The 15176-nt window shown below is 41.4% G+C and overlaps 1 protein-coding gene across 1 annotated transcript in view; it reads left to right on the top strand.

Moving 5' to 3' along the window:
* LOC124795561 (glycine-rich protein DOT1-like) overlaps window positions 1-15176 on the top strand; it is an 81316-nt gene that overhangs the window by 19081 nt on the left and 47059 nt on the right. Inside the window, exon 2 of the mRNA XM_047259634.1 lies at window positions 11925-12054. Within this exon, the coding sequence (XP_047115590.1) occupies window positions 11925-12054 (130 nt within the window). The remainder of the gene's footprint in view (window positions 1-11924; window positions 12055-15176) is intronic.

Genomic DNA, 15176 nt, shown 5'->3' with positions numbered 1-15176 from the left:
GGTTTCACCTGAAATACTCAACTTTAAAAAATTATTTCGCAAATGATCGCTTCGTAAAACACACACACGTGTGTCACCTGGAGTGTACGACGTCGCCACTTTGGGAAATTCCCGTTTCGTCTTTTGCCTTTTGCACTACTTCCTTCACATTCCGTGATTGTCAGAACATCTGTCAGCTATAAAACTCCTTCACATTGTTAACCAAGTAAGTCAGATCGGCAACTTTACTTCGCATATTCGGCCTGGAACATGTGTAGATCTACCGTCTATTGACAAGATGTATTCACCCATGAAGTAAATGATTAGTTCCACAACTTTCCAGTTGACTGTCACAGCCGGCCGGTAGTGGCAGAGCAGTTCTAGGCGCTACAGTCTGGAACCGCGCCACCTCTACGGTCGCAGGTTGGAATCCTGTCTCGGGCATGGATGTGTGTGATGTCCTTAGGTTAGTTAAGTTTAACTAGTTCTAAGTTCTTGGACACTGATGACCTCAGAAGTTAAGTCCCATAGTGCTCAGAGCCATTTGAACCATTTGAGTGTCACATTCCTTTACCACTATTTGCGTAGCTGCGAATAATTCCGTAACTTATCACCGCGCGATGATCTAATCTCTGTTACCAGCGGATATGGATTTAATTGTGCGTCATTCATCAGTTCTATTGTAGAGAAAGTAAGTAATTTGACAAAACATTGTTCCAAAGACTTTTCTGTAACTCTGGAACGTCTCTCGCAGAGCATAATTTTGTCCGCTAGCACAGGCTACGAGAACGTATTCTCTTACCACATTCTTCAGTTTCACAATTCAGTCAATGAGAGGTCTGAGGATTTAATCCCTGACCTATAGATGCAGTACACGCGCTAATAGCTCGTGCCCTCAAGAGGTCCCTTACCGTCCACCCGCTGAACGTCTACTTACAATAGAGCGCAGCACCGCTCGCCCAACTCTTTGATAGGCTACTCTGATGGCAGCAGCGTCTTGGATCACATCCGACAGCCAGCGAATGTCATTAGTCAGACCTGTGTCCCAAAGTTCAAAGACCAAATTGATTCTGACTGTCGTTTAGTGCAAGACAAAAATTGTTGCGGTCTTACATTACATTACTATTCACTACAAGAGCTGTTATCATTGTGTTCTGTGATTGTAAATGTCTGTCATCCCTCATGTGGACATGGATTTCTACGATAGGCTTTTCAGACATATACTTTAGTATTAATCCGTTTAATACATGATTATGCTCATGAGCAACACACATGTCTTTAAAAAGAATAATAAATTTGTAGATATCGATGTAAAGATCCAAGAAAATAAAGGCATTACTTTAATTTTATCCTTTTCCCCTCTTTTTCCCTGGCTTGTGAAGCCCATGTGAAGTCTATATTGCACTGTCATCAAAACCAGGTGGCGAGAGAGGGGGGAGGGGGAGGGGGAGGAGAGAGGACGGTTACAGAAACGAGGAACCGCTGATCTGTGTACCTACTAACACATTTCATTCGTAAAGATGAATCTTTCAAGGAACCGGTAATGCTGTCGGATCTTTACAAAGCGGTTTCACCTGCAATACTTAAGAAAACTTTAAAAAATTCTTTCGCAAATGATCGCTTCGTAAAACACACACACGTACCTCACCTGGACTGTATACGACGTGGCCACTGGATGCAGCAGTGGTCGGTCACGGCGTCTTCAGCCCAGAGGCTGTGAAAGAGAGCAGTGAAACGACCGCGCCAGAGCGTGGCGGACGAGCAACAAACACGTTAGCTTTGCTCGCCACACTTTCTGCGTTGAACTTGAATTTCGTGTCAGAGTTTCATAATATAGAGATCTCTCGGGTAAAGGTCCCAGTTTCTTTTTCAGGAAACATAGTATATCTGTAATTTATACGCACAAATTACTTCAAATATAAGACAAGACTATGTTAACAGTTTATTGTTCTGAATTGTTCTATTGCTAAACTCTTAGTTTTATGTGTTTAAAAAATACTGTGTTAGAATTAATAGATACCTCGTTACTCCAGTCATGGTAAACTATAGTTTGTTGTAACATAATACTGAAAAGTAAGGAAATTTATTGTAGAATGGTGAAAGCTGCCGGAGTTGCAGCTGAACTTTTGCCGAACAATAAGCAAGAAAACTCAAGAAACGTTCATAGGATTTGTCGAACTGGAAATACCGTTTGGGCATGTAAAATGGGGCAAGATGTTCGACTTTCTGTGAAAAACAGGGTGTGGTCCGCCTTTAGCAAAACACAATTTTGTTTGTTGTCCCAGATATGTTTCACTACAGTTGCAGCATCATCAGTGGTTTTTTTTATTATTATGGCTGTTAAACATAAGGAATGTTCTTTGCTGTAAATATTAGTTTCTAAATCGTAATTACAGATTTTGGAGGAGCACATAAAATTATCTATTTATACCTTCTTACCACACGGTGTGGTTTTCCTGCTGTGTTACGTTTTTAGAATGTCAGTTTTTCTTTACACTTTGACATCTGCAACTATATACAACTTGATGTAGGCAAAATATTTACGCAAAACTGACACTGTAAAAATGTAACACAGCAGGAAAACCACACCATGTGGAAAGAAGGTATGGATAAAAAATTTTATGTTCTCTTCAAAAATCTGTAATTATGATTTATAAACTAATATTTACATGTATTTAAACACTAAAGAACATTCCTATTGTTAAACAGCCATAACAATAAAAAAAAGCACTGATGATGCTGCAACTGCAGTGAAACATGTCTGGGACAGCAAACAAAACTTTTTTGCTGAAGGCGGACCCCACGCAAAAACATATCGTCGACAAAACTCAGCATAACCAGGATCACATCCGAAGATGTCCAACGTAGCTTTGAATGAAACGTCAGGGAAGAAGAGTTCCAAGGACCACGGCCATACAACCCGGAAGAATTCTCGGCAGCTACTACGAACAGCATAGTGAACGCATTATTGTAGCCAAGATAGACACGAAGCCCACGCCTACCACAGTACTACAAGTTTATATGCCAACTAGCTCTGCAGATGACGAACAGATTGGTAAAATCTATGATGAAGTAAAACGAATTATTCAGATAGTAAAGGAAGACGAAAATTTAATAATCGTGGGTGACTGGAATTCGATAGTAGGAAAAGGAAGCAAAGGAAAAGTAGTAGGTGAATATGGAATGGGGGCAAGGAATGAAAGACGAAGCCGAATGGTAAGTTTTGCACAGAGCATAACTTAATCATAGCTAACACTTGGTTCAAGAATCATGAAAGAATGTTGTATGCGTGGGAGAGGCTTGGAAATACTGGAAGGGTAGATTATATAACGGTAGAGCACATATTTAGGAACCAGGTTTTATACTGTCACACATTTACAGGGGCAGATGTCGACTCTGTCCACAACCTATTGGTTATGAACTGTAGATTAAAACTGAACAAACTGCAAAAAGGTGGGAACTTAAGGAGATGGGACATGGATAAACTGAAAGAACCAGAGGTTATAGAAAGTTTCAGAGAGAGTATTAGGGAGCGATTGACATTAACATGGGAATGAAACACAGTAGAAGAAGAATGGGTAGCTTTGAGAGATGAAACACTGAAGGCAGCAGAGGATCAAGCAGGTAAAAAGACGAGGACTAGTAGAAAGCCTTGGGTAACAGAAGAGATATTTAATTTAATTCATGAAATGAAAAAATATAAAAATTCAGTGAATGAAGCAGGCAAAAAGGAACACAAACGACTCAAATGAGATACAGGAAGTGCAAAATGGCTAAGCAGGGGTGCCAGAGGACAAATGTAAGGATCTAGAGGCATTTATCATTAGAAGTAAGGCAGACACTGCCTACAGGAAAATTAAAAAGACCTTTGAAGAAATGAGAACCACTTGCATGAAATCAAGAGCTCAGATGGAAACCCATTTCTATACAAAGATGGGAAAGCAGAAAGGTGGGAAGAGTATATAGAGGGTCTATACATGAGGAATGTACTTGAATACATTATTATGGAAATGGAAGAGGATGTCGATCAAGATGAAATGGGAAATATGATACTGCGTGAAGAATTTGACAGAGCACTGAAAGACCTAAGTCGAAACAAGGCCCCGGGAGTAGACAACATTCCATTAGAACTGCTGATAGCCTTGGGAGAGCCAGCCCTGACAAAACTCTACCATCTGGTGAGCAAGATGTATGAGACAGGCGAAATACCCGTAGACTTCAAGAAGATTATAATAATTCCAATCCCAAAGAGTGTTGACATATGTGAAAATTACCGAACTATCAGTTTAACAAGCCACGGCTGCAAAATACTAACACGAATTCTTTACAGACGAAAGGAATAACTGGTGGAAGCCGACCTCTGTGAAGATCAGTTTGGATTACGTAGAAATGTTGGAACACATGAGGCAATACTGACCCTACGACTTATCTTAGAAGCTAGATTAAGAAAAGGCAAACCTACGTTTCTAGCTTTTGTATACTTAGAGAATGTTTCTGACAATCTTCATTGGAATACTCTTTCAAATTCTGAAGGTGGCAGGGATCAAATACAGGGAGCGAAAGGCTATTTGGAATTTGTACAGAAACCAGATGGCAGTTATAAGAGTGGAGGGGCATGAAAGGGAAGCAGTGGTTGAGAAAGGAGTGAGCAGGGTTGTACCCTATCCACGATGTTATTCAATTTGTATACTGAGGAAGCAGTAAAGGAACAAAAGAAAAATTCGGAGTAGGAATTAAAATCCATGGAGAAGAAATAAAAACTTTGAGGTTTGCCGATAACATTGTAATTCTGTCAGACAGAAAAGGACCTGGAAGAGCAGTTGAAAGGAATCTTCAGCGTCTTAAAAGGAGGATATAAGATGAACATCAACAAAAGCAAAACGAGGACATAAATCAGATGATGTTGAGGGAATTAGATTAGCAAATGATACACTTATGGTAGTAAATGAGTTTTACTATTCGGGGAGCAAAATAACTGATGATGGTCGAAATAGGGAGGATATAATCATAAAATGTAGACTGGACATCGCAAGGAAAGCGTTTCAGAAGAAGAGACGTTTGTTAACATCGAGAATAGATGTAAGAGTCAGGGAGCCGTTTCTGAAAATATTTGTATGGAGTGTAGCCATGTATGGAAGTCAAATATGGACGATAAATAGTTTAGACAAGAAGAGAATAGAAGATTTCGTAATGTGGTGCTACAGAAGAATGCTGAAGATTAGGTGGGTAGATCATATAACTAATGGGGAGGTACTGAACAGAATTTGGGGAGAAGAGAAATTTGCGGCACAACTTGACTAGAAGAAGGGATCGTTTGGTAGGAGAAGTTCTGAGGCATCAAGGGATTACCAATATAATATTGGAGTGCAGCGTGGGGGGTAAAAATCTTAGAGGGAGAGCAAGAGATGAATACACTAAGCAGATTCAGAAGGATGTAGGTTGCAGTAGGTACTGGGAATGAAGCTTGCACAGGATACAGTAGCATGGAGAGCTGCATCAAACCAGTCTCTGGACTGAAGACCACAACAACAACAACATCAACAACCTATAGCTGTCGTCCAATCTCCCTTGGACTCGAGGTTCAGCCGGATTAGGATCACTCTCGATGCCAGAGGTAGCAGCTCCGTCTAATGTAAGGGGCGATAAAAATGTCTCCCTTTGAGGGATTTGCTGCAGCGTATATGAAACCTAGCGCGACTCCGATGTCGGTATATAAGCACCGACATGTAGGCAAGGGATCAGTGTGACCTTCGAAGGGAAACGTTTTGATCGCTTCTGGTACACGGTGTCCCAGAAATGTTGCAACACACTTCGGTTGGTTGCAGAGGCTTTCTTGAGTGTGACCTTGTACGCAGTGAATGTGACCTTGTACGCTGACAGATCGTAAGCTGAACGTCTCGCAATGTTCATTGCCACGAACGCCAGTGGAGAAGATGCAGCTAGCTGCTGCGTAGACGGGCCTTGTCTCCAGTGAAAGCGATGCTATCTTGACTCGGTGGATGACGGCTTCAAGCACAGGTTTCAATTTGCAGTTTATTTTTCTCCTATATACCGAAAAAAATTGGAGACTTTAGAGGGTTCCACAAGAAAAATGAACTACAGAAGGAAACAAGTGTCCGAAATAGTCATCCACGAAGGTAACAGAGCATCGCATTCATAGGAGACAACATCTTTCTACGCAGCAGCTATCTCCAACTTCTGCATTGGCGATCGAGGCAATCGGTTGCGATCACTCAATAAAAAACAAGTATACAACTTATGATAGTTTTACTTCCATTGAATACATTATTGTTTCCTCATGGATAGTTTGTTCGAGACTGCTAACTTCTTTTGATTTTGATTTGTGGACTTGTTACTTAGCTCAGTCGAAAAAGTTGCATCATGTTATATCAGGGCTGCAGGAAGGCCTTTCTGTCAATCTCCAGCGACGAATCCGCCTGCCAATGGAATTGTCATCAAGCCATTCGCTCACTGCAATTGCGTAGTGGGGTGGAGCGCCATCTTGCATGAACAGAAATACCCTTTTATTTTCCCATTCTTGAATCAGGAGCCATACGTGCCTTCGAAGCATCTCCCAGTATTGTGCACCGTAACTTGAAATACTGCTTCACCTGGCCACAGGACACTGTCGTGCATATCGGGATAATCATCTTTCCAAACGAGCATAATCTCGCAAAATTCCAGTCTACTGTTGCAGTCCTCATGAAATAGTTGAATAGTTGTTGCGCGTAATCTGGCTTCCAAGATCGAAAGAATAGCTCCCTTTTTATAATGGTCATTACCGTGTGACATGACAATCCGTTTGAGACGCCCGCTAAAACCGCTGGGCAGAACAGGTAATAGGATCGTGGAAAGGGCCAAGGGTTGAGGTCAGTTTCTGCTTCTAATTGTCATTTATTGTAATTTAGCAACTCTTTCACAGCTGAAGGCCTCCAACAAGAAATCTTAACAAGATAAATATCCAATTAAGATAGCAATAAAATAATTCAAAAGCAACATACGCAAGGCGCAATACCAATGGCTGAGGGACACAATTAATTTCCAAAATTTGAGAATATATTATCATAGACCTTTAACGGCAAAAGGCCAACAAGAAATCTTAAAAAATCAAAAATTCAATTAAGATAGCAATGATTCTGGTCGTGTGTAAGGTACGCCAGCGGCAAGACACAATCAGTGCCTTCTCTGCTCGATATCAATGGAAATACTATCGACGGCAATGCTGCCAAAGCTGAATTAGTTAACACTGCTTTTCGAAATTCCTTCACCAAAGAAAATGAAGTAGATAATCCAGAATTCGAATCAATAACACTCACTAACATGAGTAACTTAGAAGTAGATATCCTCGGAATAGCGAAGCAGTTTAAATCACTTAATGAAAGCAAGTCTTCCGGTCCAGACTGTATACCAATTAGATTCCTTTCAGAGTTGTTGTTGTTGTGGTCTTCAGTCCTGAGACTGGTTTGATGCAGCTCTCCATGCTACTCTATCCTGTGCAAGTTTCTTCATCTCCCAGTACCTACTGCAGCCTACATCCTTCTGAATCTGCTTAGTGTATTCATCTCTTGATCTCCCTCTACGATTTTTACCCTCCACGCTGCCCTCCAATACTAAATTGGTGATCCCTTGATGCCTCAGAACATGTCCTACCAACCGATCCCTTCTTCTGGTCAAGTTGTGCCACAAACTTCTCTTCTCCCCAATCCTATTCAATACTTCCTCATTAGTTATGTGATCTACCCATCTAATATTCAGCATTCTTCTGTAGCACCACATTTCGAAAGCTTCTATTCTCTTCTTGTCCAAACTATTTATCGTCCATGTTTCGCTTCCATACATGGCTACACTTCATACAAATACTTTCAGAAATGACTTCCTCACACTTAAATCTATACTCGATGTTAACAAATTTCTCTTCTTCAGAGACGCTTTCCTTGCCATTGCCAGTCTACATTTTATATCCTCTCTACTTCGACCATCATCAGTTATTTTGCTCCCCAAATAGCAAAACTCCTTTACTACTTTAAGTGTCTCATTTCCTAATCTAATTCCCTCAGCATCACCCGAATTAATTCGACTACATTCCACTATCCTTGTTTTGCTTTTGTTGATGTTCAGCTTATATCCTCCTTTCAAGACACTGTCCATTCCATTCAACTGCTCTTCCAAGTCCTTTGCTGTCTCTGACAGAATTACTATGTCATCGGCGAACCTCAAAGTTATTATTTCTTCTCCATGAATTTTAATACCTACTCCGAATTTTTCTTTTATTTCCTTTACTGCTTGCTCAATATACAGATTGAACAACATCGGGGAGAGGCTACAACCCTGTCTTACTCCCTTCCCAACCATTGCTTCCCTTTCATGTCCCTCGACTGTTATAACTGCCATCTGGTTTCTGTACAAATTGTAAATAGTCTTTCGCTCCCTGTATTTTACCCCTGCCACCTTTAGAATTTGAAAGAGAGTATTCCAGTCAACATTGTCAAAAGCTTTCTCTAAGTCTACAAATGCTAGAAATGTAGGTTTGCCTTTCCTTAATCTAGCTTCTAAGATAAGTCGTAAGGTCAGTATTGCCTCACGTGTTCCAGTGTTTCTACGGAATCCAAACTGATCTTCCCCGAGGTTGGCTTCTACTAGTTTTTCCATTCGTCTATAAAGAATTCGTGTTAGTATTTTGCAGCTGTGACTTATTAAACTGATAGTTCGGTAATTTTCACATCTGTCAACACCTGCTTTCTTTGGGATTGGAATTATTATATTCTTCTTGAAGTCTGAGGGTATTTCGCCTGTTTCATACATCTTGCTCACCAGATGGTAGAGTTTTGTCAGGACTGGCTCTCCCAAGGCCATCAGTAGTTCCAATGGAATGTTGTCTACTCCGGGGGCCTTGTTTCGACTCAGGTCTTTCAGTGCTCTCTCAAACTCTTCACGCAGTATCATATCTCCCATTTCATCTTCATCTACATCCTCTTCCATTTCCATAATATTGTCCTCAAGTACATCGCCCTTGTATAGACCCTCTATATACTCCTTCCACCTTTCTGCTTTCCCTTCTTTGCTTAGAACTGGGTTTCCATCTGAGCTCTTGATGTTCATACAAGTCGTTTTCTTATCTCCAAAGGTCTCTTTAATTTTCCTGTAGGCAGTATCTGTCTTACCCCTAGTGAGATAGGCCTCTACATCCTTACATTTGTCCTCTAGCCATCCCTGCTTAGCCATTTTGCACTTCCTGTCGATCTCATTTTTGAGACGTTTGTATTCCTTTTTGCCTGCTTCATTTACTGCATTTTTATATTTTCTCCTTTCATCAATTAAATTCAATATTTCTTCTGTTACCCAAGGACTTCTACTAGCCCTCGTCTTTTTACCTACTTGATCCACTGCTGCCTTCGCTACTTCATCCCTCAAAGCTACCCATTCTTCTTCTACTGTATTTCTTTCCCCCATTCCTGTCAATTGTTCCCTTATGCTCTCCCTCAAACTCTGTACAACCTCTGGTTCTTTCAGTTTATCCAGGTCCCATCTCTATAAATTCCCACCTTTTTGCAGTTTCTTCAGTTTTAATCTACAGGTCGTAACCAATAGATTGTGGTCAGAGTCCACATCTGCCCTTGGAAATGTCTTACAATTTAAAACCTGGTTCCTAAATCTCTGTCTTACCATTATATAATCTATCTGATACCTTTTAGTATCTCCAGGGTTCTTCCATGTATACAACCTTCTTTCATGATAGCAATAAAATCATTTAAAACCCTAAAGGCAATATGTGCAACGTGCAACACAAACGGATGAGGGCCAGAACTAAATTTCAAAACTTGAGAGTATATTACCGCAATCTTTAAAGGCAGAAGGCCGCAGTGTTTAAGCACGAAAGGTAAATTTAAAAATTAATTTTGCAAAATTTTAAGAAACAACAATAACCGTGAGCCTAAAATTTAAAATAGCTGACAACAAATAATTAAACACGGGTGGAACTCAGAAAGCCTCCAGGGAGTTCGGTCTGCCCACGTTCACTTAGGCGAGACGGGTGGTGAGCCCAACTACACTTGATCCGTCGGAACCCAACCAGGGGGCAGCCACAGACCGACCGACACAACGAATTGCTTCCTGCCAATCAGTACATGAGAACCCCAACCGGCAATGTTACAAACGTGATACTCCACAATGGAGTACGCATTAGCTGTCAAAATTACACACCATGTTGGACAGCGACAACAGGTGAGGCAACGACGCTGCCTGAAATTGCGTTAGTGTCCAGAGCAGGTAACCAGAACACTAACAGCCACCAGGCACAGAATTCCGCTGCTACATTTGAATTTGAAACACAGTCATGGTTAACTCGCTCAAAAGAACACTGCTTGATTTTACGTCAGTGCCCAGGGCAGGTAACCAGAATACTAACGGCCACAAGACGGAAAATTCCACTGGTGCACTCAAATCGTAGTCGACCAAAATAGTTTATTGCACCGCATAGCGGCTAAATTTCAGCAATAGAAACACTCGGTGTTGCTCACCAGAAAACCTCCCCAACAGCAAACCACCGAAGCGAACCACCACAACAAGAATAGATGTGGCTTGGGTATTTGAAACCACTACTCAACTTTGACGTCCTTGGTCGGTGAACCACGAAGCTTGTGGTGATCGGACAGCTCCACACACACTCCGACACTGTGCAGGGGCTGCCAGCGGACCCAGCCGACTGCACCGCCTGTAGAGCTTCCTTTGTCCGCAACAACCGAGCGATCACTCCAGACCCCCTTGCCGGAAACTATACGCAACAAACCAAATATGGTACACGGCGCAAATATCGATACACATCACTGCTGCCACGCGTAGAAGGAAGAAGAACCACGACGTAACCGCGACAAGGGCGGGAAACCACAGATAGACAGCGAAGTTCAAAAATGGTTCACATGGCTGTGAGCACTATGCGACTTAACATCTGAGGTCATCAGTCGCCTAGAACTTAGAACTAATTAAACCTAACTAACCTAAGGACATCACACACATCCATGCCCGAGGCAGGATTCGAACCTGCGACCGTAGCGGTCGCGCGGTTCCAGACTGAAGCGTATAGAACCGCTCGGCCACTCCGGCCGGCCAGCGAAGTTCACGAAAACGCATAGTTGGGAGAGAGTAGGGCTCACCCTTTCCCTAGCATGTTGTCTTGTTAACTTTGAAGGGCTCTGTCAAAGACGTGCTGAATAATATTCGCATTGTCTTCCGGTCTGTATGTTGAGCGTCTTCCACAATGACTTGCATCTTAGACACCACCTGTTGCCATTAATTTCTTATGACAGTTTTTTATTGTCTTAGGGTTAAGCATCGCATTCCTACCTCGGTCTTGCCTTCACCGTCTGTGAACTTACACTACCGACCGCCTGGCAAATGGTGGCAATCATATCACTGTTTCCTACTGTGAGTACACTAACCATTTTTTGGTTTTTACTCGATCAGCCTCTGAAATCACCAACTGTAAACCCCAAGTTAGTCAATGTTATTACACGCCAGCAAGAGCTGATGCTACTTCTACGAGAATCAAAATTGAAAATAGGTATTGGTGTTACAGCCACAATGTATCTCTTAGCCCGTATAACGGCAAACCGAGTATAAATTTAATAATGTCTTCTTCCTACTACACGCTATACTCACAGTAAGAAAAATTTCGTTGTTTGATGTCTTCCGTGGAATTGCAATTTTAATCGTTATCTGTGTGTATTGTAGTATTGCAGATGAAATTTGAACAAAGGAGACTATGTTACTCAAAACCATAATACCACAGCTCAATATGTGCCCTTAGCTTGGCTGTATAGAATGTGTCAGATAAGCAAGAGGTATAGTCGCGGGATTCCTGTGTTTGCTGTGACAACTTGCCTGCTCATCTTGCAGCTCTCCTTGTCCTCACATCGTGACGAGTGAGACGCGCTCCTGTTCTGTTGCAGGTCGCAGCCGTGAAGGCGCCGCGCCCGCCAGTGGCGCCTCTGGCGGTGGCCGCGGTAACCGCCGCAGCAGTGGCAGCCTTCCTCGCTCCTCCGTGTGCGGCCATCACCATCTCGCCTGTGCCTGTGCCCGGTTCGTACCGCTGCTGCATTTGCCGATTCACGTCAGCGCAGTGCCGTAATGCTTAAGCACTGATTCACTCAGTACCGATGTCTTTCTTTCGTTTCACTTTCATTTAGTTTCAGTTGTAGGACACATGAATAATGTTACCCCTTTAGATGAACATAAGATGAACTTCAACAAAAGCCAAAACGAGGATAATGGAATGTAGTCGAATTAAGTCGGGTGACGCTGAGGGAATTAGATTAGGAAATGAGACACTTAAAGTAGTAAAGGAATTTGGCTATTTGGGGAGCAAAATAACTGATGATGGTCGAAGTAGAGAGGATATCAAATGCAGACTGGCAATGGCAAGGAAAGTGTTTCTGAAGAAGAGAAATTTGTTAACATCGAGTATTGATTTAAGTGTCAGGAAGTCGTTTCTGAAAGTATTTGTATGGCGTGTAGCAATGTATGGAAGTGAAACATGGACGATAAGTAGTTTGGACAAGAAGAGAATAGAAGCTTTCGAAATGTGGTGCTACAGAAGAATCCCGAAGGTTAGATGGGTAGATCACATAACTAATGAGAAGGTATTGCACTGAATTGGGGAGAAAAGGAGTTTGTGGCACAACTTGACTAGAAGAAGGGATCGGTTGGTAGGACATGTTCTGAGGCATCAAGGGATTACAAATTTAGTATTGGAGGGCAGCGTGGAGGGTAAAAATCGTAGAGGGAGACCAAGAGATGAATACACTAAGCAGATTCAGAAGGATGTAGGTTGCAGTAGGTACCGGGAGATGAAGAAGCTTGCACAGGATAGAGTAGCATGGAGAGCTGCATCAAACCAGTCTCAGGACTGAAGACCACAACAACAACAACAACCCCTTTTTCCACATGGTTTTTAGAACTATCTTTCTTCCAAGAGAATCGCTATTGCATTTGCTAAAAAAAAGAATATATCTTATTTCAGCACGGATAAATAGAAAAGAAATACTACGCATTTCCTTCTAGGGAAGTAGCAGCTTTTGGTGGCTGCATCACAAGCATAGCGCCTAGATAATCCTCAGACAACCCATGTCATACAGCTACTATGATTATCTTTTATATCCGGGAAACCTTAAGTTTATATATTGTCATTATTAATCGTCACAACCGCGCGTTTCGAGTATAAATAGAATTACTGTACAACTATCGTTATTTCTCTGAGATTGTGTGAAAAATGTATACTGACACGAGAAATGAATGAAAGCAACTAACTGGAAGTCAAGTAGGAAGTACTAATAAGGGAGACTTCCAAAAGATGTAGACAAGACTCAGAAGACTCCTTCAAACAATGGCTACTGCTGATATCAAATATTGTCAGATTACAGAGAAGCTATCGAGATAAAGTCGGAGGGTTAAAACGTGGGGAAAGCTGAATTGCGGTGCTGTAGAGATATGCTGTCATTTATGTGTACAGTTATGGTACAACATATAGACGAATTACAATTAACAGGCATTATTAAATTAAAAACAGGAGAAAAATAATATAGTAAATAAAGTAAAGTAAAAACAACTTCTTCCTTACAAAGTAATTCAACAGCATCTCCAAAAGGCTAAGGAGTACCAGCAAAACCTAAGTTATTAGCGCTTTTTCTTACTAGAAAGTACTGGAAATGTTGTGAGGCAGCCACCGCGTGCTATACGGCTAATTGCTAATAAGTCATCATTTCGTATTCAACTGCAGATAATCATTGATCCATACTCGGCAAAATACGACATGCCGGGGGAATGCATCACTGTGCAAGAACAGATGTCAGCAAGATTAATCATGACGTCGACTACCCAAGCTGAGACTTGTACCTGTATGCTGCGGCTTGTCCCATCAGGCAAATGCAAGTAGACAGGAAGTTGAGACTTATTAAGTCAAACCTCGCCCCGCAGTGCAGTTCGTGTCAGCAGCTGGGGAGTGAGAGCTGCTCTTGGTGTGGGGGAGTCAGTCACTGGGGGGGGGGGGGGGGGGGCTGCAAATTTCAGCTGCTGGGGAACGTCAGATACTAGGGGGATATTAGATACTAGGGAACACAGCATTCCTTTCACTCCTCTGTAGCTGATTGTATGTTGTCTCATTATTAAAAGAGGCGCTAAAGAGGGATATAGATAGACATACAGATAGATAGAGTGATATACAGAGGTAAGTAAATTTTCTGTGGTGCATGAATAAGAAACATAATACAATTTTATTTCGCAACAAAGTTTGAGTTTCATTCGCTTTAAGGCATACGTTTTTTCTCTGAGTTTTTTGCAGCACCATCTATGGCCATGTTGTGATGAAGGTAAAGCATAGCTAAAATTCTCCTAATGTATTACGAAAATATTAAGTTCAACTGCCACATCAAAATAAAAAATTCTTCACATAACTTCTTCTTCTCTTCCTAAAACCGTGTTTCCACAATTCGTTTGTTTACTGGCTGTTTTTTGTGTATCTGTGCGTTTTTACTTCGCGTATCTGGAAGGATCTTGCTGTTAATTTATAGTTGATTATAGAATACGTTTTAGAAAGCCTTGGCACTACAGTTACGACTAGTAAATATTGCAGCATTCCGCGGAAGATCGTTTTGAAAGTAATCTCTAGTACATCTAGTTCAAACGCACTTAGAAAGAAATATTCGGCTTTTAATAACATGGATAAAATTTTATGGCGTACAACACGGTGCATTATTTTCGTCCGCCGGATAATGGTGCTTGGTAAGATGAAGCATTACAGAAAAACTTGCAAACATCCTTCACATATTTTAGATGTGTAATTGATACTACACATTGACAACCATCATAGAGCAATTTAGACGAGAAAATATTTAATCTGAGGTTGCATTGTGTCTGCGAGTGTAGGCATAAAAAACGTAATTAATTACATTGTTCCACTAACTGGAAGTAATTCAGATTGCCTATTTGACAGTGTCCTTGCCTGCTTAGCATAGTATTTCAGCTAACACGTGTTTTCTGCAGTTATAAGAATGGGGCAGCAGCCTATCACCTAAGTTATTCAATCTGTGCATTAAGCAAGCAGTAAAGAAAGCCAAAGAAAAATATAGAGTTTGAACTGAAGTTCATCACTGCAGTTACTTCAGAAAAAAGCAAAGTGCTTGGAAGTTCAGTTGAACAAAATGGAT

This window comes from Schistocerca piceifrons, chromosome 4, assembly GCF_021461385.2.
Source record: "Schistocerca piceifrons isolate TAMUIC-IGC-003096 chromosome 4, iqSchPice1.1, whole genome shotgun sequence".
NCBI lineage: Eukaryota > Metazoa > Arthropoda > Insecta > Orthoptera > Acrididae > Schistocerca > Schistocerca piceifrons.
This window is presented reverse-complemented; position numbering and strand designations above follow the sequence as displayed.